The 25286-nt window shown below is 37.5% G+C and overlaps 1 protein-coding gene across 6 annotated transcripts in view; it reads right to left on the reverse strand.

The window, feature by feature from the left end:
• Positions 1-19956, reverse strand: part of PCDH17 (protocadherin 17) — a 105027-nt gene extending 85071 nt beyond the window's left edge. For 4 of the 6 annotated variants that reach the window (XM_045076606.1, XM_045076607.1, XM_045076603.1 and 1 more), the window contains exon 1: positions 14840-19956. In XM_045076606.1, coding sequence (XP_044932541.1) covers positions 14840-17413 — 2574 coding nt within the window. In that variant the 5' untranslated portion in view covers positions 17414-19956. The remainder of the gene's footprint in view (positions 1-14839) is intronic. The other 2 variants (XM_045076605.1, XM_045076608.1) reach the window with 2 other exon arrangements.
• Positions 19957-25286: the final 5330 nt, after the last annotated feature.

A 25286-nucleotide genomic window follows, 5' to 3' on the forward strand; every position in this document is an offset into this window, starting at 1 on the left:
CTAATTTGATTTAAGGTTCCCGATACCCCTTTTCTTAAGAGGACAGAACATCACAATATGAAATGGTGCACCTAGTAGCACAGTACATAAATAGCTCGGGCTGAAAGCATAACAATAAGCTCTCTGTCTATTATTGCAGAACCAATAAATAAGCATAATGAAAATCATGACACATTATTACATTACTCTGTATTGCCTCTATTCATTAAAAAAAAAGATGAGTGCATTTAAAATAATTTTACATGTCAAATGACACTAAACCTTCCAGTTGAGATGATATTGAAAGATTGAAAGGAATATTTGTAAAGGGCAGATGCATGGTCTTATGTGGCTTATATCAAGATTACAATAAAAGCACAAAGAGTTGGAGATATAACTACTTCATTCCAAACTGATAGTAGCACAGTATCCCAAACAGTTACATCATTCACCTGTGCTATGTGTGTTCTGATATTAGAAAGTCAATAAAAAACACATTAACAAGCTTTAGAAAAGACTTCCCTGTCAATTAGCCCTTGGATGGATTCTACGTTTTCAGTTTCCCTGTTGATTTAATATACTAGATTATATTAGCAGCACTGATTTGTAAACAAGAAAGATCTGAATCCTATTAATGGAGATATGCTGCCAAAATAATCAGCTCCCTACTTAACAAGTTTCCAAGTATTTGGAAAAGCTGTGAAATGGGATTATAAGGTTAAGCTGTGTACATCTGGCTCATCACTATATAAATATTTCGGAAATTTGATCCCATAGGCTGAAGAAACACCTGTCTAATCATGACTCTTTTCCAAGTTACATGAACTTCAGTGAGCAGAGCAGTACACAAATGCTGACAAGAAATAATGATCAATTTACATGATGTATTTCTCATGTTAGGCATATAATTTTATTATGTATCACTCATCTGAGTTAAGACATAAGAAATATTTTGGGAAGGTTCTGTGGCATCACATTTATATTGGCAAAAGAGCTTGAGAGAGGTGCAACAATTTTTTAAATGCAGGATAACCACCTGAAGTACTAAATATTGCTTTTTTTCCTTGGGTCATGGTATATAGTTCTAGAGTAATTGGATGTTGTAAGCATAAAATAGTATAATATGGACCCAGAGAATAATTAATGAGAAGCAGGAGTTCGTGCATAAAATAACAGTAAAAAAGTTCAGCAGTCCCTCTAGTTAATCGAAATCTTAATGAATTTGAACATCAGTTGGTTTAACCAGATCCAGGATTAAATAACTATGCTGACTCTTTGTCAAATATACACCAGCCCATTAGGGCTGATTTTATGTTTTTCAAATTTTGTTCAAAGAGGTAATTGGGTTAAAAAATGTACTGAATATGGCTCTTATCAAATTAACTTCAAATGTCCAACTTGAAAACATAGATTTTGAAACTGTGGTCCAAAATGGCAGCTAAAGGTCAATGAATCAAATTTCCAATTATATTTCCTGGGAGCAGATGGGTGCAATGAAACCTAATGATTGAATTTTAAATGCTTTCATGCACCTTTTATCTGTTGCCCAACATGTTGATTCTACCTTAATGCTCTAACAAGATAATAGGTTTATTACAATTAAGCAACTGAAATGATATCTCCATTTTCCAATTATTTATATCATATTACCTGGGGATATTGAATCAGTGCTCCTTTCCTTTCCCACCCTTAGTGCCTTTCCATCACCATCCTACACCTACCACCAAACAAAACCCAAACTTTAATATCATTAAATAACAGATGTGTCCTGGGAGATTTGACATCTCTAGTCAAATGATGAGTGCTTAAAATGAAGCCCAACTTTACTGAGGCTCACTGAGAAACTTGTTAGTTCAAAGGTATTTGTTGAATAAGTTTAACTATAAATTTCCTTTCCTTATGGTATAAACTGATATATTAGTCTATTTCTCTGACCTGCATGGGCTTAATATATAAGGAGGGTTTATCAAGTAGTTTAAAAAAACAGTATGCTCTAGGAGCACCTGGCTGGCTTAGTTAGGTAGAGTGTTAGACTCTTGATCTCAGGGTTGTGAGTTCAAGGCCCAAATTGGGCATAGAGTTTACTTTAAATAAATAAATGTTTTATTTACAGGAATGGCAGATGGAGGATTTTATCTCTACTATATCTCAGTAGAGCACATTCTTGTCCCAAGAACAAAAGTAATGAATTATGAAAATGTTTATTTCATTGCTTTTATATAAAATAAATCAATACATTATCTCTTAAAGTCTAGATGAAAGAAAATCCAAAAAGCTTTTTATTTTAACTAATAAACAAAAGTTTCTCATGTATTAAATGCATTTTAATAATGCTAAAGATAGAATTATTTAATCCAACCCTTCTCAAATTCAACTCACCCCGCTATAGCTCCACTATAGGAATCAACTATAGGCATCTGAGGTCTGAATGTACATATATATAGTTAAATATGTTAAATAGCTTAAGGTGATAATAAACACCACGGGCTCATCTATATCTATATTTATATCTGTCTATCTATCCATCTATCTATATATGTCTGCATTATTTAAAAATATTTACATTAGATGTAAATGTACAACGTTCTTAAGGTATCCCTGTAAAAATATATTTTCTGAATGGATATCACAGAAAAGAGACCAGATGAAAAGAATAAGAAGAAAACAAGTAGAACAAGTCAGCATAAGACACAAATAATAATTCCCTTCCTTTTGCTTCAAACTAGGTACTTTGATCATTTTTAAATATCTAAACAGCTTTTTGAAATTTCTAAACAAATAATACATTTTCAGATTCTATGGTTTTATGTGAAGACTAATATAAATGCACAAAACCTGGTATATTTGTAGCACATTCACAGCTTTTCCAACATTGTTTAGAAGTCACATTTCCAATAGATTTCTAAGCTGTATCCTTTTAAAAGAAAGCATGTATGATAGGTCAAGGAAAGAACATTCAGAGAAATGAGTAAAATTCAGACAGATTATGGATGATTATAGGCCCAGTTTCTGATCTACTGAGAGGTTATCTGCTCCTAGTACTCGGGCTTTTCTTAGTGACAGGAAAGCAAGACCCATCTGGAGACAGCAGCACCCATTGCTGCTATGCCTTCTTTCCCTAAAATGCCAAATATTTCATAAATTTATGGATGGGCTCAAACTATAATGCTTGGATAAATGTGGGTATAAATGTCCCCTCTGAGAACTTCATATTTATTGGTTTATCTTATATAATATTTAACACTATAATCTTTCAGAAAGCCTTTCTCTTATTTTTGAATGTTAACTGACAATAAATCCTAAACTTAAATTTGCATTTCAATGTTCCTTCCTATTATTTTTTCTTTCACTTTGTATCTCAACTATCTGGCAGTGGAGATAATTAAATTTTTAATATGGTTTGAAAGTTCATTCTGCTTGAAAACTTTATCAAACCTCCTTATTGTTTGATATGGATTTTGCAGTTAAAGTTTAAAATTCAGATAAATAGTAATTAAGTCCTAGAATAGCTCAAAGGTAGTAAATTATTTCAATTAAGAGCTTTTTAAATTATTTTGTTATTTATTAACTGAATTGATTATGGACTGAACAACCCTGCAGGTTGTAGATGTGTTTTAAATAACAATACTGAAATGGGTAACATACTGCTTATGTAAATGCTTAGCTTATGTTTCCTCAATATGTGCATAAAAATGTCATACCACCTACATGAAATAAATTCTGAAATTTTGAGAAAAATTTTGTAGGTTGGATTATTATTATTATACACATTGATAATTGCCCTTAGTGATATCCTTTTCCCATTATCAGATGGTGAATTGTTGATATGAAAGTGATTAAATCATAAAATTATATATTATTAAATACAAATAAAAATAATCCAAAAATTACTATTTATGGTTTATCTGTAATTTCATTTCATTAAAAAAGTCCCATGGATAAAATAATCACATTTTTTGCTAATAATTTACTAGAACTGTATGATTCTTAAAACCTTAACAAAGAGACATAACGTTTGAATTCTATGGTTTTAATACTTTATAAAGTGTATTAAGGAATAGGACAAAGACAAATACTCTTACCAACACCATTTGCTCTTAATATACTGTGTGTATATATAATATACACATGCACACACATATACATATGTGTGTATATATACATATACATGTGTACATATATATATAAATGAATTCACTGAAAGCTTGATACTCATAATTGTGAACTTTGATCACTTTTTCCCCATGAACTTGTAATAGTATCAATAGAATTGTATAAGAATTTCATTGTAGTTACTAAGAAGGTAACAATTATAAATAAAAATTATCAAAACATGCCACCTTCAAATAAATTGTTTACCAGCATGTTTATATATAAATAATATCTTAGACTTTAACCTCTGTAATTTCTAGGTTTGAATCTAAACTCCAGCTCATATCTGATTGATGATCATAGGATTACAAAGAATCCATATTTTTAGGTCCTTACTATGTATTAGAAAACATGCTAGGTTCTCCCAATTACAGCGACAAACAAGATGGATCTGGTCTCTGTCCTCCAATATTCAGCTACTTAAGTTGCTAACTGACAAATTAGTTGCCGATAGTTATAACATTGATCCAGAGTTTTAAAACTGTTGAGATTTAATAATATTCATTATTTTGTGTGTAAATCAATTTTTTCTTTAAGGGAACAAAGTCTATGTACCACAATGAAAGAAAGAATGAATGGAAATGGGTGTTAAATCTCCTGTCATCCAGTCTCAATATCTTTATCATGGCTTTTTAAAATTCCTATGCATTAAGTAGCCTAAGGATCAAGCATAGAAGAAAAAATACTTGCACTGACTTCTGCTGATTAAATATTATTTTATAGTTCAAAAGACTGCACTTTTCTTTTTACTTTCAGTCTGTCCTGCTTTCTTAGACACTGCCAAGTGGTCCTACTACCATGTACTTCAAACTTAACCAGGCAACAGAGGAGTGTGATGGAAAATATTATCTACCCCTTTGCTAAAACGTTACATGTCAACTTTCGCCTAGGGCAAAATTTAATGGTTGACTTGTGGATCTTCATTTCTAGAGATTTACTGTGGAAACACTGACATAACCTTTAACCAGAGCAAACAGAGCCACTCTAATAAGCAGGCAACACCAAACCTAAAAATGTACGAGGAACAAAAAGATCCTGGCAGGAATTAATCTGCCATTTTCACACATCTGCCCGAGGGAGGTATTGTAATTGCAAAAATTTACTCTAAGACTGCTGAGACTCATAGTAATTATGTTTCTTTCTTTTTTTTTTTTTAATAGAAATAGCCACAGGTGGTAACAAATTGGGTTTTGAGATGGAGAACTGGGCATGCATTCTAACCCAAATTACTATGTAATTGTCTTGATTATAAAAAAAAAATGCAGAAAGTCTATTGCTCAAAATCAGAAAAAAGAAATTCTCCTTAAATATATTTCTTGTCTTTTAGTTTTTAGTTTCTCTCCACTTAGGCATATAGCTTCATTTGTTGGTATTGGCCCATCTGATATCAGGGCCACAACGTAGAATAGGCTTTTGCCAATAACCCTTAGAAATTGCTGTGAGTGGGATTTGTGTAATAGGATAATTCACTTATTTCCTGCCTTATTATCATTTAGACATAAATAGTAGCTTTCCTAGAAGGTCAGGATCTGGAAATGTAGCTAATAATTACTATTATCCGTGTATCTGCCAATGCTAAAAGTGCAAAGTTATAAACTTATTTCAATCTATGTGTTGTGTTAAAATGTTTGTTGTTTTTTTTCACACACACACACACACACACGTTTTCAATAACGCTTTATCTTTCTCTACAGTTAGATTCATGCATTAGCATCAACATATTATCATTGTTTTTTAAAACTGCAAATGTATTCCGGGCATACCATGCCAAATAAGATTCCAATTGTCAAGTGTGACTCCAAACTTTCTTAATCAGGAAATTCGGATTTAATCAACCAAGATTAAAATTAGACATTAGGCACTGACTTAAAACAAAACAAAACAAAACAAAATTCATTAATGTAACAGGAGGTCACACAAGGCTTAAAATAATAATAAAAATAAATCAATCAAGTGTCTTGCCTTGAAATTACATGAGGGTAAGTTTGTATGTAGTCTTTAATTCCATCTTAATGATAATAATAATAAAGATAAATGATTGATTTCTCTTTTATTTTTCTTGACTTATAACGCCCCTTATTTACATTCTTAATGAAGTAAGTTGATTTGGGATGAACTATTTTGAAATAGATGCAAAACTGCAAAAACAAAATAGAAAGCAAGACTTTTGTGTTCCAAGAAGACACCACAATAAATTCACCAATATTTAGAAAATATTCCATTTTTTGCTGACAGAACCATGGAAATCAAAGCAAGTTATCTATAAGGCGGTTTGGAAAGTTTTTATGACAACTCTTTATACAAAGATATGTCATTAAGCAATTATCAGGTCTGAGATGGAAAATAACCCCTTTTGGAACTAACTCTCTTTTTCCCCTCCCCAATACTAAATGGTAACATTTTTTCCTTAGTAATTTTTGCTGAGACTTTATGTACTTTTTATCTCAGAGATTCTAATTTCTTATTGTCATATCATCTACTGAAATGGAGATATTGGCAAAAAAGCACATATTGTTCACTGTACACTCTGGTAAGAAAATGCTTCTCATGGTAATTATAGGTGAATTTCTTTTATAGATATCAGTTCTGCATATAAGAATTGTTCTGGTGAAGTAGCAAAAAATCTATTGAATATTCAGTCATAAAAAAATCTCAGTTTACTCTGATAAATTATGCTGTGTGAAAAATAAAATAAACAGCTTTAAGCAAAGTCATTTATACTAGGGTCTATGAATTGAAAAGAAAAGAAATATATCTTGAAGGTAAAAACTATCATTTTAGGTTTCAAAACTGATGAAAGTGTTCATCCTGCAAATAAATATTGAGGAATTTGTCTAAGACACAGATAGTATAAAATTAGGCAATAGAAATAAGAAAGCTATTTAAGCCACTGTGGTCATTTCTGCCTATAATAAAATACCTGTTGCATTGTCACTTTATAAAAGGAAGCTATTGGAATTTAGGAAATATGTGTATATTTCAACTTGAGTTTTATTGAATTGCATGGCATGAAAATCCTAGGTATAATTGTAATCCAATCACTGTTCAGAGGGTTTATTAATGATTCAGGCAGAAATACTATAAGAGGTATATCAATTGCTCACTTATGCCTAAATTACATTTTTTAAAAGTTACCACCAAAAGAAACTGAAGAAAAATCTCTAAAGAACCATATTTGTTAGAAAGAAATTATTTAGTCACCTTATAAGTTAAATATGTTATTTAAAAAAATATATATGCCACTAAAATAACAATAATTTTTTTCTGAATATAAAGTCATTATCTACATTATGTATTAATATAATTTACAAACATGTAGCCAGTGTCTCTTAAAAACAATATGTATCTACAAAAACAATTATAAAGGTACAGCTTTGAAAACTTGAAATAGAGTTTTAATGTTCTCACTTTCAAATTCTACAAAAGCTGCTTTCACCTGATAAAGAAAGTAAACAGGAATTGTCCTTTATATGCTTCTTTTAATGTGTTCCACTAATTAAAAATCAATCAAAAACACAAGTTTAAAAAATAATAAATATTGTTCAGACAGGGTGGATTCCAGAGCCAAAAAAGCTTACATGATTATATTGAATCTGTACCTTGCCCATTTTGCTTCCAATATAGATATGGTTCTTGAATATATTATTGAGTAGAAATATAAAGAAAATAACATGTCTCTAAATATTTCAAAATGACTAAAACAAAATGCATTTCTAATACCATTAAATTATTTTAATATATTCCATTCCTCTAATCAAACCAAAATCTATTTATGTAGATTAGTTACATCTAAAGTCTCATTTATCCAACCTGTATTTATCCTTTGATCACAAAGCTTGTTAACTTAAATGGTCTTTTATTGTTATGATTCATTTTACCATAATTATGCTGTTTAACTGCCTTATTTTTTGAATAAATATATGCAAACGCGCCAATCATATTCAGCACAGTTATGCTAGATGCTCAATGAACTGTAAGAGCCATTTCACTACAATAAAACTGCCTGGAATAGATCCAGGGCAGGGCCTAGAAATACCAGTAATCAGAATGTCACTAAGACCAGAACGGATAGAAGTGTGTCACATGTATATCAATAGATTCTCTCAAACACTGTCTGAAACCAATTTTACAGTCTATCACTGGAAGAACTTTGTGCATACAAGGGAAAGATGCCACCCACACAGCCACAATTTTGCATCTGTATTTTTGTCTTTTTTTTTTTTTTTTGGCTTTACCTTAAAAATATTGAATTTCTACAGTAGCAAGGAAGCACAGGCAAACTTCTGCTTAGTCACAGCTGGGAATGTTGATGTCATTAAGGACTTCTTTATTATAGATAATTTATTTCAGGAGACCAGAGGATAGCAATATATCACTGTCAAAGCTGGTGGTGAAAGCTATGACTAACCGTAAAATACTCTGTGCCACTGAAGGAAACTCTTGTCACGTCTCCTTTGCTAACATAGGTCGACAATAGATTAGTGTAGGCCTGATGATCTTTTAAAAGTATATTGTAGGTGGGTGGCAGAAGTCACAGTATCTTCAAATTGATGGGCAAAATGAACTTCATGCCATTCTCTAACAAATATACAGTCATTGGTTAAAGGAATTCAGCACAGGGAAAAAAAAAAAAAAAAAAACCTTCCCTAATGACTTTACTAAAATATGACTTTAAGATAATGCCCTGTGGGATTTATTAAACAGAAGTATCACTGAGGGGAATACATTCTGGAGCAATGACTAATATCATAATTAGCAGGTGCATTTGTAAGAATTTACCCACTATTGAGTATATTGCAAGGCTTCTCAGCATAAGGGAGTTAAGTTTTTCTTCCTAACCTGGCATGAGCACAGTTCTAGAGGCCTCATCTTTTTCCTGAGGTTGTTTTGTCACCAGGATCAAGATGTATATTCTTACAGTATCTCCAGCCATCCAACCATCCTTCCAAAAGAATCAGAAACTTGGATGAAAATTTTTTTCTCTTCATCTACATAAACTCCAGCCAACAGTCCACTGAAGGCCAGTCGTTGTTCAACTTCTTCTCTGCTCTAGAATGACTGGCTCTACTTCAAGGCATTTGAAAATGTGTGAAGTTTGAAAACAGTGCAATCATCAAGTTTTACCATATTTTCAGAGAAAAAAGGAAGGTCTTACTTCATCTTTGAAAAGAAGAGCACTGCCTTGGAACTAAACAAGTATAAAATGGGCTAATATCTGTGCTTGAGTATTTATATACATGATATGAAAAATATAAAGAGATAAATGCACGAATACTTTAACTTTGCCAAGAAGTTTTATGATTTACATTTTCATAAATAGAGCCAACTTTCACTGCAATAAATACATATAATCCTTTAATAATTTTAACAAAATATTTTCTTAATTTATAACTTTTATTTTTATAGATATATTTCTATTACATTGTATTACATAAGCAGCACTGACAGTAAAAACTTTGAAGCCTGATAGTGGTAATGAAACATTAGAAAATATAAATATTATATTTGTAAATAGCATTAAATACTTATCTGTAGATTTTTAAGTTTTTTTAAATTTTAAAATATGTGCATTTCTTAATCCTTTAATGAGGTATTTGAGATTATTTTCAGGGAACCAATTTATTTTAACCTCATATATAACTCTATATGCATTGTAAAAAAGTGAATAATATGTAACTTCAACTTCATTAAGCAAAATTTCTGGAAATTATGTTTGTTTGTCTTTTAATTTTTTGAATGTGTTTTGAACAATATGGTCACAGGTGATTGATAATGTTTTAGAACATGGAAATTTTTTCCTGACTAAAAAAATATGTTCAAGCAATTAGGATTGGAATTTTAGGACATGCTTTTCTATGATGTGATAGTTTCCATGATCACATACAGCCTTAAATAAAATGAAGATGAGGAGATTAAAATTCCCAAATCCTCCATTTAGACTTGGATTTGATAATATTTATTGAAATTATAAAATTCACTCATAGAACTTAAGTAAAATTATAAACTCACTTATGCACTCAGAAAATTTTTTAAACTATCCTACTCCTACATTTTTAAAAGACTGATGAATTATCATCTTGGTGAAAGGATGATGAAATATTTTACCTGGCTGGCATTTTGAAAATTTTGTTGAAAACTAAAAACTAATGGATGTAGAGGTTATTACCTCTGAGTAGGTGTATCAACTAATCATAAAAATAAGCTTCTCAGGTTTCTAATTCATATAATTAAAAAATATATACTTTTGTGTTTTCATTTATTGCAAAATAAGGAAATGCATCCAAATTCACATTGGAGCTGAGATTTTCATAGGTGCACACAAAACTAAGAATAAAAGTAACAATGTATTAAAAATGATGATAGTAATTTGAATTTTAAACTCTTCTTCAAAGACACTCAAAACACCTTGAGGCTGATTATCTTTTAATTCAGCTTTATTGTACCTTATTTATACTATTTTTAATATATGGTAAAACAAAAAATGTGCTGTGATTATGTACTCATTTTAAAGCAGAAATTAATCCTTCCATCTTTTAAAAATTAAAAAAAAAAGACAAGTGGAGAAGACACTCTTGGAGGCCTGCTATAGGAGACATCCTTTTCCTTAGTTAGCCCATCATTCCCCTTGTAAGTAGAGATGTATATAGTGTTTATGAAAATGAGAGAATGTAACTAATCAAAATGTGCTATCTTAGAACAACATTGCAGAAAGTTAACCTCAAAAATACATATAAAGAAAGAAAATGTTCACACATTTTATATTTGTTACTGAAATCCTAACATGCTAGAATATGAAGTTTTAAAGTTCACGATCTTGGGAGCTCATCAGAGTCCCTATCATCAAGAATCTCTTTGCGTTAGAGATGTGGGACTAAAGACACACAACGGATAATGTTGCTAGTAAAGATACACTTTTTCTTTCATCTTTTCATTCTAAAATACTGAGTTTATTTTCTATGCTATGCTACTTTAGTCCTCTATGCTGCAATCTCATTTTTATATATTTGGATTGACTGTATTTACCATGAATTTAATTCCTTTTTATTGAAAAGGCCATGCACATATATCAAAAGGATTTTCTCTTCGTAGTATAAAAAGTCTAAAGTCAATCCTAATGTGAATCTTTTGAAATTGAACTATAAAACACCACATGAGAATGTGTTCTTTTTTAAAATTTATTTTAGTAGATCTTATTCTGCTGGCTCAATATATTTTCTTCTATGAGTTCATATTAAAATGACTTGCAGTAATGCTACAAAAAAATCTGAAAACACAGATGTTCAAACAAAACTGGAAATTCTCCCAACAGTGAAGAAGTCCCCAGCCTCTTCTCAGCCAGGCCTTCGTTGAAAACACCTGTTGAGAAGTTACTCCGAGACTGAACAAATATTTCTTGATAAGACTTGATATGCAGTAACTTGTGACAATTAGTAATGATCTCTACTTGATTTTAGATTCTCATGTTAACATATGAAATAATTCACATGAAAATTACTCCCATGAAAAGTGCTGTTATAAATTTGTATAATTCTCTATTTCCCTTACCTACCACAAAATCTGTGATCCTACTTTTCAATTTCAGTGTTATAGCTTTAAAATGAATAAAATGTTTAATTATAACAATGTATTATGACTCACATTATTGAAGATATTTTAATCACTAGTCTATTATTTAAACACATCACAGACTGACTTTACATCATCTGAGAAACTTGAAGAAACCTTGAAATAAAATCTCTTCTCACAAACCACTATTTTACATACTGATTACATGTGTAACCAGCTTACATGATTATTCTGAATTCACTTAATAAAAATACTCTTATGCTCAAGAAACTAGATTTTAACCTTAAAATTTAGACCCTGTGACTCACACAATATCATTTGATACTTTAAAAAAAATCTTAATTTAAGCTGCAATATGAGTTTTCTACATCCTGAAATTCTTAAATTTCATACCAGTGTATATCAAAACAATGACGAAATATGTTTCACTCCATCAATAGAAATACACTGTGCACCTTCTAAACAGCACAAACATGCTGGAAAATAAAGCTAAAGCAGACTTAGTAGGTGCTAGTCCAAGTGCACTCCATGTATTAAAATACTACTTTCAGAAGTACAAGTGAGATTAGTAGTGTGTTTCCTTAGCAGGCTGTGTTAAATATACATACTAATACATACACTTCAAAACAAGGTTATGGATACCTGGGCACTTGAATTTAAGCATGTCACTTCAGCACAAAGTGTGTGCAGCATGCTAGTTTAAAGAGAAAGAGGAAAGGAGGGTCACTAGAGTTAATTTATTCTGTTCTCAACAATGGGTACTGAGAAGAACCTGATATATATTTAAGAGGAAATTAACGTATTAGGAATTTACAAAGCATTCTTTATAAGACTGCAAAAACTCAGTAGGAAAAAAAAAAAAAAAGAAGAGGAAGAGGAGTGCCCGTTTTGATAGCTTAAATCAAGGATATTTCTAGGGCAGGAACAATATGCAACTTGAGTCACCTTGGAAAAAATTTCAAGAACTTAAAACTGAAAGTTTTTCTGTGTTTTTATGGCATGGATTAAGATTCTAGAAGAAAGGGAATGACAAGGAAGTTTGTCTTGTTTTCTTTTAAAATTTTCTGTCTCTTTCCCTGCACGTGTAAGATTCGCTTTGGCTTAGGTTTCACTGCTGAGAGGAATCATCATCATCATCATCATCATCATCATCATCATCATCATCATCATCATTATCATCATCATCACCATCATCACCAACACCATCATCCGTTCCTCAAGCAATGAAGAGCTTAAAGAACAGCATGGTGTAAATACAATATAGGCACCCCTGTCCCTTGAAACCTTTCTGGGTACTTCCGTTCAAATCTGTTCCTCACTAATCTGGCTGAGGAACCAGGCTTGCTGACATTCTACTGTACCAACTTCATTTTTACTGGAACCTAAATAAGAATTCAACTGAAAGCACTTGAAATGGAAGATTAAACATTAACTCTGTGATATATCTGTAACTGTCAATGGTGAAAATAGAAAGAAGGTATTTAACATATGTATATATATAAAATGACTGCAAAAGATCTATAAATACATACTTCAACATACCTCCCTAAAGAGATTATCATAAATTCCAGTATGCAGTCACAGAAAGACTTTCATAGAAACCACAATATTTTTCAAGGGATATATTTCTTGCTCAGTCTTTTATAGACATCAAAAAAATCATGATTACTGGTATACAGTAGACACCATTAAAAGTGGGATTTAATATTACAATCGATACTTAAGTATTCAGTAGCATCAAGTAGAAGACTCTGTTTTACAAGGACATTATACTATTATAAGAAAATATGTTTTACTAACTTTTTAGCATTTGCTATCCTTATGTTAGAAAGGATAAGGTTATGAAATTTTACTGTTCATTTTAATAATAAAAACATTACTGAGTCAAGTGTCATTAAAAGGTATTTGCTTTTCAAAGCATAAAATTATGAACCAATTATCTTCATTTGCCCCAAACTAATCTTCCTCCCAAAGTGTCACTTTTAGTTAAACTCAATTTTGAATTTCAAGTAGTGCTCATCCAGAGTAATTTGTAGCAACATGCATTCATAATAAGCAAGAATTAAGTTTTTCTGTGACACAACTTAATAGTGGATAAAAGAAGCTAGGGAGTGACTACTTTACAAAGTACAGTCACCAGCTATTGTTAGAATCTATGTCCATGATGGGTCAGTCATCTAGGATTTTTTTAAAATATATCAATAAATTTACATTATACTATCTAAAATATATTAAATACCACGTAGACATACTGAAAATACACAGTATACAAACTAAATGCATCCTGAAATTCTTTTTGGTGCATCAAGTGCCTTTACTGCCAACTTTGCGTCCTGTTTTCAACCATATAAAGTGAGTCTGTGACCTTCTAGTGCACTCTTTTCTTTCCTCAATGACTCCAAGAAACAGATCAGGACAAAATAAATATAAACTTTTCTTAGGTAATGGTCATTATCCAGAGCCACACATTCATTCAAACTTTTGAAAGAGCTTCAGAGCATAATTCACATATTAAAAGTTTAAACTATGCTAAGACACCATGATGCAGTTTCTGCTGTAAAGAATAAATCAGATTCATATTCTTTAAAACGCTTTTTAAAATATAAAACTTACTTTTCTGGTGGAGGACCGAAAACTTAGCTCAAATTCAGGCTCTGGAATTCTGACTAGCTGCTGTTTTTGTTCTTAAAAAAGTTAACTTCTGAGTATTTGAGTATACATTTCTTTCCTTTTTGGCATCAGTTTTTTTAAACAGAATTAAAAAGCAAATTTAACTAAAATGTTTTCTTTCCTACTCTGGGAATCCTTTGCTATGGAGAGAAATGTAGACCCATGAATAGAACTAATGTAAAATAAACTCCAAATAGTGAATACTGCTAACATTTAAAGCCTACAAAAATAAACTTTAAAATGCAACAAAAGTAAGACATTCCCACCTTCTAGATTTTAGACTATTTGCATGGGAGGGGTCATGTATCGAATATGTTGTACACGTGGTGGCAAAAGTGTAAACCATTTCCACTTGAAAATGTTTCCCACTCACTGCTGCTGGCAGTGTGGCTTTGTCCTGCTCCAAAGGTTTCAGGACAGCTCCAAAAACCAGCAATAAAGTCAAGTCCCAGTTAGGCTAAAAGTCTCTTACCTGAATTATGGACATCCGAGTGGCAGGGGTCTCGCTCGCATTAGTCCCTTGTCCGGTGAAGCTCGTGTGGCAGCCCGCGTGCCCCTGAGGAACAGTCAGGTTGTTGGAGGCCGGTTTGAGATACATCACCTCTGACCGGGGCGAGCTAAGGGGCAGGCGGGTCTGGTAGTCGAAGTACATAGGGGAGGTGGCCAGGGAGGGGCTGCTCACCACATTCATGACGTTCATGGCGTTCCTCTCTTCCACCTCGCTCTGCACCAGCATAATATCGTTTTTGTTGATCTTTTTCTTCTTGCCCTTGCCCCCGCCCAGCTGCGGGTGGCTGTACTCGGCGATGCGGCAGTTGTAAGTGCGAATCTCCTTGTTCTCGCGCTTGCACTTGACGGCAATGGTGATCATGGCCGCTAGGAGAATGATGGAGATAGTGCTTAGAGTCACGATGAGCGGCAGCGACATGTCCCAGTGGTGCTGCTCGCCGTTTACCCGGGGAACGCCTTCGGGCAAGGAGCCGCTCACCGAGCGGATGATGAGCTTGGCCACCGCCGACAGGGTGGGCTTCCCGTGGTCAGTCACCTTCACTACCAGCTCCACCACTGGCGTCACGTCCTCCCAGAAGGGGTGCAGCGTGCGGATCTCGCCGCTGGAGGGATCGATTTCAAACAGGTGGTCGTCGTTTCCGTCTACGATCTCGTAGGTGAGGCGCCCACTCTCGCCGAAGTCACTGTCTAGGGCGCGTACGGTGCTCACCAGGTAGCCCAGGCCAGCGTTGCGCGGGACCTGCAGCTCGGCTGTGTCGTTCTGCAGCGTGGGCAGCACGATCACCGGCGCGTTGTCATTCACGTCTAGCACTGTCACCCTCACAGTCGCGTTGCTCTCCAAGTGCGCGGGCGCCCCCGAGTCCTTAGCAAGCACCTTGAACTCGAAAGCCTTGGTCTGCTCGTAGTTAAAGGAGCGCAGGGCGTAGATGGCCCCGTTGGTGGGGTTCACAGACACATAGGTGTAGATGGACACGTCGCCGATGTGCGAGGGCAGGATGGAGTAGGACACTGTGCCGTTTTGGCCCAGGTCGGGATCCTGGGCAAGCACGGAGCCCAGATACTCTCCTGGGATGTTGTTTTCGTGCACCTGCAGCACATAGAGTCCCTTGGTGAAACGAGGAGGGTTGTCGTTCTCGTCCAGAATCTTGACAGCGAACGACTTGGTGGAGTTGAGAGGAGGCGAGCCCCCGTCCCGAGCCACGATTGTCACGTTGTACTCGTCCTGGGTCTCGCGGTCCAGCGGGCGGTCAGTCACCACCGTGTAGAAGTTGTCATAGTTCTCCTCAAGCTTGAAAGGCACAGAACCTCCGGGCCCGCCCAGGCCGCCGCCGCCGCCGGTCCCCCCTCCGCCCAGCACCCTGCACTGCAGCTGCCCGTTCTTGCCCGAGTCCCGGTCAGTGACCCGCACTAGGGCTATGACGGTGCCGGGCGGGGCGGCCTCACTCAGCGCCCCCTGGCGCACGGAGACGAAACCGATGGACGGCGCGTTGTCGTTGCGGTCGATGAGTTTGACAGTGACCTTGCAGTGGGCCGGGATGGGGTTGGGCCCCAAGTCTCGGGCCTGTACGTCGATCTCCAGCATCCCATTCTCCTCATAGTCCAGGTTGCCCTTGACACGAATCAGGCCGGTCTTGGGGTCGATGGAGAAGAGCTCCCTTACGCGGTCAGGCACATAGCTGCTGAAGGAATAGAGTACTTCACCATTGGGACCCTCGTCGGCGTCGGTGGCATTCAGATCAATGACCACGGTGCCCAGTGGGGCATTCTCTGGCAGCTCCACCAGGTAGGAGGGCGCCTCGAAGACCGGACTGTTGTCGTTAGAGTCTATCACCTTCACGTTGATTTGCACAGTGGCGGATCGCGGCGGATCGCCGCCGTCTAGGGCGGTCAGTACAAGCGTGTGGTGGTTCTGCTGCTCGCGGTCCAGCGCCTTCTGGATTACCAGCTCTGGGAACTTGGTGCCGTCGCCGCGGGACTTGACGTCCAGCGCGAAGAGCCCGTGGTCGTCGCGCGTCAGCAGATAGGTGCGGAGCCCATTCTCGCCGGCGTCCGGGTCATGTGCACTGGTGAGAGGGAAGCGGGTGCCAGGCGCTGCGTTCTCCGAGATGTCCATCTCAATCTGGTCCGAGGGGAAGGAGGGGGCATTGTCGTTGATGTCCTGGATCTCCACCTTGATCATGCAGATTTCCTTGTCGTTGGCGAACACCTCGAGGGACAGCTGGCACTTGGCGTTGTGGCGGCACAGGGACTCACGGTCGATGCGCTGCTTGGTGTAGAGGAGCCCGCTGTCCGCGTCCACGTCCAGCAGGTGCGGCGCTGAGTTCTCCAGCACCCGGTAGCTACCCGACTTGCTTCGCCCGCCGCCGCCACCGCCGCCGCGCTCTGCGGGCGGAAGCCCCGGCTGCAGTCGAGCATCCTTGCCGATGTTGCCTATCACCGTGCCGGCCCCTTGTTCCTCCGGCACCGAGTAGTTGAGGTTTTTGAGGGTGAGGGCAGGGGCCCATAGGAGGAAACAGCAACAGATGGAAAGGTACATCCCAGACCGGTGGGGTGGGGGCAGGAGCAGCCGGACTGGAGGGGCGAGCGAGTGGGAGCGCGCCAGCCTGGGGCTCGGGCGCAGCGTGCGCGCGCGACACGAGCCACAAGTCTGTGGGTCCTTCCTTCCCTCGGCTCCTGGGCTGCGGCACCCGGCGGTCTCCTTATTCCGCTCAAGTTCCCCGAACCTGTTGATCTACAGCATCCGCACTGGGCGAGAAGCGGCGGCGCAGCGAAGCTGCAGGGGCACGGTGCAAGGCGGCGGCTCCCTGCGGCTGGGGGCGAGCCCGGGGCTTTGTCTCTTCCGCCGGGACTAGGGGCGACTCAAAGTTGAGCGATGAGGCCAGCGATAAGATGGAAATCGCGTCTAGAAGGGGGTGGTGAAGAATCGGTAGATTTTCCTGGCTCCCGCTAGGGCGCTGCAAATCCACTCCCGCGGTAGCCACCGGAATACTCTTCACATCGGGTGGGGGAGGGAGCGGGGAGGTGTGTCTTGAGGCAGATGGGAAAGTGGAATCCTTACTTGTTTCCCGTCTCCTGTGATGAAATTGATGGGGACGAGGAGCAACGGAGAGAGAATCCGATATATTTTGAAGCTTCGCCGGAGCCCGGTTGAAATGTCTGCTGGCTTCGCGGGCTGTTCGGTTTTCAGGCAGTGTTTTGCTGCATTTAGAGATCTAATCTTGCATTGCTGGCTGAGGCAGAGGCGGCCGCGGACTGCATCTCCTAGCCAAGCGTATTTTTTTTTCTCTCTCTCCTTTCCGAGCAGTCAAAGGGAGGGGAGGAAATGCAGCGCAAAGAACTAGTGTCCCGATTTGTAGTTTCCTCCCTCCACCAGGCTCCTCCCTCTCTTCCTCGGAAAAGGCTCTCCCCCGAAGTCAGGAAAGCCACAGCCAGATCAGCGTTTGCGGCGTGAGTCTATTGGGGAGGGGAGGGGGCGTATATAGCTCTCTCCGCCTCTGTTCGTGGAACACACACTCTGTGTGATTTCTCTGTGCCAAGCCGGTAGCCGCCGCTACCATCCCCTTCTCTCCGCGAGAGCAAGGACTTCTCTCGATGCAGTTTAATTCCAGTTTGCTTTTCTTCCCAGGCGAAAGGAAATCAACAGGCAACTCATGGTTGGATGTGCAGATTGGAAGGGGGGAGGGGGAGGCGGAATAAAAAGGAAGGGGGAGCCACCCTCCCAGTCCTCGCACACACACTCTCCCTGTCTCTCGCTAGAAGGGAAACAGTCTCTGCATTCACAGGGCTGGGCTGTCAAGTGCCTCTCTTTTCTTTCTATTCAGCATCTCCTTCCAATGGCCCTGCCTCCCAGTCCTCTTCATCTAGAAAGGAAAACCTTGGCGAGGAATAAAAGTGGTGAATATCTGAAGCGAATAAAGTGCGGGTTTTTTTTTGTTTGTTTGTTTCCCTCCCCCACTCCCGTCAATTTTTTTTTTTTTTTTTTTTTTTTTTTTTTTTTTTTAATAGTAGGAGTGGGCTGGATGAAAGAAACACATCAAGGTTTGGCGTGATGCATTCTGCAGTCTCGTTCTCACACAGTCTCTCTGGGCGACTCGAGGAGGGCAGGGGTGAGGAGCTGCGGCCGCGGCGGTCCAGCCAGGGGCGCCCACCCCACCCCCGAGAGCGACCTCCGAGGGGATGTTAGGCACAGGTCTGTCTACACATTATTTCGGGTTCTCGAGGCGCCTCGACATACGGGAATGACACATCCAGAAATGCAGGTGTTCCGATCTGCCCGATGAGTCAGAAGCAGTGGAACGAATCGAATTCACTCTCGCCTCATGGTCCTCCCTTCACAGACATTAGTTGCGGCTTCTTCCTAACGCTTTCTCTCTGACTCACTCTATAGAAAGAAAAGCCAGATTCATGTCTTGGAGGAAAAGAAAAAGCGAGAGGAAAGGGAGGGAGGGAAGAAGGTGTAGCTGAATCCAGCAGCACTTTTACTCTACCTCTTTCTGCCGGGGTCCGAGGGTCTGGAAAACAAGGCGTCTGTTTTGCTAGGTGTATTTATTTTTTAATTTATTTGTTTAAGAAAAAAAAAAAAAACACCTTTCCTTTTGACGAGGCGTGAGGAACCCCCAAATCTTTCAGAGTCTTGGAAAAAAAAAAAAAAAAAGAAAGAAAAAGAAAAAAAAAAATCAGGATTCCAGTGACTGTTCACAGCTTAGCCCCGCATCATAGTTCATGATTTTCCTCTCAATGTTCTCTATTCACAAAGTCCAGCACCGGTGTGCATAGTTAATTGTGCAGTCCGTTGTGGAGGTTTTTTTTTTTTTTTTTTTTTTTTTTCCTCCTTTTCTGTCACGGGTGGTCGCTTTTAATCTGGTGCCTGTCAGGATCAGCTCATAGCCTGCGAAAGACGTGCGGATTTCAAAGCAAATAAATCCATCTCCGCAAGCAAAGCATCGGAGGAAATGAAAGGTGAAAATTCAACAGTTGGAGTAGCGTCTCCCCAGCCGCCCTCCGCCGCTGCCGCATCCGCCGGGCTCGCCGTCCCAGCTCTCTCCCCAGCGCCTCTTGCTGACTGACTCTATTCACCTCACGCCGCCGCTTAAACATTGATACTGATTCCCTGCCAGCCAATCCGCGTGAGGAACAAGGCCCTGCCTCCTCGGCCCACATCCAATAGGAGGCGGCAAAGAGACTGGCGGGGGCGGAGCCAGGAGCCCCAGCTCTTCAGAGTCATTGATTAGATCAGTTAGATGGGAGACCAGCTCGGCTAGCGGAGGCCCGCGCTCCGCCTTGACGGCGGCGCCTAGGGCCTTGTCGCCGGGTCTCCCGAGTCTTTAACTAATGGGAGAAGCTTCTCCACCGTCTCCCTCCAGAAAAAGGAGAATGAAAAGAAAAAAAAAAAGTTTGATAGCGATTTATTATTTTTTTTTTTCTCCATGTATACAGGAACCTGAATCGCAGCGTGCTTGCAGAATAAGGTAGCTGCGGTCTTCCCGATGGGTTCTGTACACACACACACACACACACACAGGCACCAAACAAGAGAAGAGCAGATCTTTTGGCTGCTGTGGATCTGTCTGAATGTGGTGCAGAGGGATGTGTGTGTGTGTGTGTGTGTGTGTATTCGCGCGCGTGTGGAGAGAGAGAGAGAGAGAGTGTGTGTGTGTGTGTGTTTCTGGGGGGATGTAATGTGTATTTCAGCGAGTGCGTGTGAATGCGAGGGCGCTCGCGCGCCCGCTTCAGCCAGAGCTGGTGCAAACATACCCGGAGCAACAGCAATCAATATGTAACTTTCTTTATCCTCGGAGAAAAATCAGCTGTCCCCAGGCACCCAGGCAAGGAAAGTCACTTGATTATGAAAGTGTTTCAGAAGAAAAGCAGAAGCCCAGTGAAAGAGAGGCCGTGTCTCCCGAGGGGAAAAGTCCTCTCCTTTACGGGGAAAGGCTCACTGTCGATTCAATCTTTGTAGTTTGTTAAAGCTGAAATCTGGCTAAGTAATGCTTAGGACTCTACCCTTCTCAGTTACCCTCAGCTTAGTCCAGATTGAAGGTAAAGCGGACACCCCACAAAGTATATATGCGCGCGCGCGCGCGCACACACACACACACACACACACACAACGCGTTTTCAGGTTTTGTTACTCGCTCTTGTTATTGAAGTTCTATATGGCTATCTGAACCATTTGATCTCAACCAAGTAAGTGTAGATAATCACATTTGCCAAAGCTCCTCTGCACAAAAGCTGAGCGGAAAGTGAAAGGCAGATCAGTGGGACATCTGTTAAGATTCATGTTTTCTAAGTAACACCACCACCACCACTACTACCACCTTTCTCTCTCTCTTTCACCCCCCCAACACACACACACACACACACACACACACACAGGCTCCTGCTTCATTTACATTGTCAACTTCAGTTTCTAATCTCAGAGATTCTTTTTTCCCCAAACTAATATCAGAAACATGCCACAAGTGAAGACTGGTTTGCTCCCGATCCTGCGGTTCTAGGAAAGAGTTAAGAAGGAAAAAGAAAATTGAAGTATTGAAATAGAAAAGGTGAGTGTTTTGATTGCTAGAGTATTGATCGCAATTCATAAATACTAAAGTTAAGTTGCCATTTATAAATTGTGAATGACTAACGTACAAGTCTGTTACATGAATCATTCAGGATTCAAAGAAAATCAAATCCAGACCAATTACAGAAAGTTCTGATGATTGTTGTTGGGATAATTGCTTAAAGATTCAAGTAGAGGAGCTATTTATTTCCTGGAGGATTCAATGAGATAACTTGTAGTCTGAGTTTACAGTCTGATGGGAATCCAAAATTCACCACTCTCTTAAGAGATATCTTTAACAATTTAAAAATTCAAAGAGGAGCTCTTTATAGCCAGACCTTCAAATCCTAAAATGTTTTTGTATTTTCTAAATAGGTAGTTTGTGCACATATCTTTGATAAACACAGAAGCTGGAGCTTTGTAGAAACCTGGGTTGTTTTGCTGAGTGAGTGCCTAAACATGCTGCTTTGTAAAAACCTCACCTTTGTATATTCTTTGGCTTGGTATCTCTGTACCCATAAGTGTACCTTGGAAGCTGAGGCTTTGATGCTTTAAAAGCAACTTAAATAACTTAAATAAAGAGTAGCAATTACACACTCCTTTATTAATCATTACTTTTTTTTTTTTAATATAAGAAACCTATGGCTTTTTTTGCATTATATACTTATTCAGGAAAAGTCATAAAATATCTTTATTTGGTTTACAATAACAGAAGGGAAAAAAATTCAAGGAAAGGGGAACATGGCTTATTGATTAGCCCTGAATAAGTGTGCTGTTACACAAATGAGGGAGAAAACACAGTGCCTGGGAAGAGACCAGTGATAATACATCCTCATAGAGAATTTGCCCACCACCCTTTCCAGAGTAATTATGTTACACTTCCCCCTAGTGTATAGAAAGAGAATACCATGCCACAGGGCATCTGCAAAAGGCAGCAAAATGGAACTGTATCAGATATCTACTTATATTTTATTTAAGTTGTAGTTCTGAGTTCTGTTATTAAACACTGACAGGTACCCAAACTAACTAATTTTTATCCTTATGCTTCATCCTTATTTTATTTTTAAAGGAAATGGAATCAACTGTATTTTCAATTCTTTTGCTTCCCCTTAACAAGACACACTTTTTAAAACTATAATCACTACTAATTTTTTAACATCTCATAAGTTCTATTTCTTCTTCCCAAATATTTTGTTTGATATATAGTTATTAGGTAACTTATTTTTAAGTATGCTTAAAATATTAAGTTCATTTAAAGAATTGATATACATGTGATTAAATAGTTCAAAGATTTTATTATATTTTATACCATAGTAGACTATGGCATATGAGATCTGATTGAGGAATCTAGAAAAATACAGTGTTATGCATAACTAACAGTACCTACAGTCTCACATTTCTCTAGAGAAGACTGGTTGATAATCATGATTTATGAATACAGATGGTAGTCTCAACCTTAAACCAAAACTGTATTATTACTTCTTCATTAAACATATATTGAACATCCAAAGATATCATTGATTTAATCAAAATACAATATGTATGCACACTTATTGAGAAAATGAACTTATGTGATTAATATAATTATAAAATATAAATATGAGACCATGTAATCAATAATTTTAAAATTATTTAATTAATATAAATATAACATAAAATTATTTAATTAATAAGATATGATAGTCCAAGTAAGTTTTAAAATAAATTGATTATTATGTTAGAATAGCTATTGACAGAAGCATTATGGCCTATTTTATACACTAAGAAAGATTGACTAATAATTCTACATTAAATCAATAACTTAGTTAACATTATTCATACATAATCTTAAAGATGCTTTTTAATGAAATCTCATGTTATTTAAGTTATTTAATTATGTCTTTGAGACTGTCTGTATTTCACTATGTACTAGTTGTATTTGTAGTTCCAAGAATTTATGCTTGCAGCCATAAAGGCAGCGCTTATAACATTCTTCAAAAACTTGTCCTGTTTGCTGTATTCTTGAGTTCAATACAGTACTTAGAAGAAATTTTGGTGCTGCTATTTTCAACATAACCACTGTTTAGGAGAATAAAGATTCCCTCTCTACTGTTTACTTTTCTAACCTTCTTACCATTATTCCACTACCTGCTTTCATATATTTTTATTTGTTAATAGAAAAATCTTCAAAAATAATTTTAACAGTTAACTATTTTATTTTATTTTATTTTTTTTTTTTAAAGATTTTTTTTATTTTATTTATTTGTCATAGAGAGAGAAGCGAGAGCAAGCACAGGCAGACAGAATGGCAGGCAGAGGCAGAGGGAGAAGCAGGCTCCCTGCCAAGCAAGGAGCCCGATGTGGGACTCGATCCCAGGACGCTGGGATCATGACCTGAGCCGAAGGCAGCTGCTTAACCAACTGAGCCACCCAGGCGTCCCTACAGTTAACTATTTTAGATGTAAGTATGAAAAGTTTCCCTATCACCTAAAATGAATTAAAATAATATGAATTACATTCAGATGCAACTAGAACTCTTATTTTCCAAGTCTTCAGGAGAAATGTTGTGGCTCACCTCTAACACACAGTTCTTGGCCATTTGCTGACTTTTAACCAAAGCTGTCTCTTTTAACAATTGACAAATCTATGCTACTAATAGGACAATCACTAAAACATCTCTCTCTTATGATAAATATGAATTACAATAAATATGAATTACATAAAGATGCAAGTGAACTATAATTTTTAAGCTTCAGGAGAAATGTTTTGTAATTTTAAAAGTTTTTGAGAACTCAATCTCTCCTATACAACAAAATAAGAAACATTCCTAAAATCTTCAAAAATAAAGTTACAGGGGGGCACCTGGGTATTTTTCAGTGGTTTTTAGTAAAACTATGCCTTCTTGCTCAGGTCATCATCCCGGGGTAAGGAAATAAAAGCCCCATTTATTTCTTTTTTATTATATGTATATGCTGTTATGAAATACTATATGTATACTTGTGACTTCTTCCCACACAAAAAAAAGTGCATTCCTAGAAAAAGTCAAAAATAAAGTTACAGGGTTAACCCTACAAAAACATACAAGTTCTATTAATTTAAAACTCACACAAGAAATGAACTAAATTTCCAACTGGTGTTCATATATTTTATTTTACGTATATTTCTAAATATGTTAGTCAAAAGGACATAGTCATACATTAGTCACAAATGATCAAATTTTGATCAGTGACATATTTCAGGACGTTTATTTTTAAGTATTGAGACAAATTTCAGTTACTTTAAAATTTTTATATTTAAATTTGACAATTTAAGGTTATTTGGTGTAGTGTAAATAAATTGTGTGTGAAGTTGTGTGTCGAATACTTGAGAGGCCGCAAAGAAACAAGAATCATCAGATAAGAAAATGTTACATCTAATGTATTAGTTAGCATATAATTAAAACTGGGAGTTGGATTACATTGTGCAAAATGTAATTCTGAGAAAACCTATCCGGAGCTTCATAAATTTCAAATGTCATACTCATGTCCTTTCCTGACTTAGCCAGAAATAAAAAGGTTCAATTAATTATGAAACCTCAATGCTCCTGCCCCATGAGAAGTTACATGCTGGCTCCCCCTTGTGGTCATTTCGGCCATAAAGAGCGACATTGAGGCATTTGTTTTGAAATTTTCCTTCATTAAGAAAGTTAGACTTGTTCAATACTCGTATACAACTTTTTAAAAGAAATAAAAAGTTTATGAATGAAATAGTTAATTCATATATGTCACTACTGGATGGATAAAATAAAACGGCTTAAGCGAGAAGCATAGATAATTAGTATTTCATGTATGGTGCAGCAATCCCATTGTTTCCTACAGGGAAGCAAGTTAGGACAATTCTAAAGCTG

This window comes from Mustela putorius, unplaced genomic scaffold (genome assembly GCF_011764305.1).
Source record: "Mustela putorius furo isolate JIRA1106 unplaced genomic scaffold, ASM1176430v1.1 tig00000179_pilon_pilon_pilon, whole genome shotgun sequence".
In the NCBI taxonomy this organism is placed as follows: domain Eukaryota; kingdom Metazoa; phylum Chordata; class Mammalia; order Carnivora; family Mustelidae; genus Mustela; species Mustela putorius.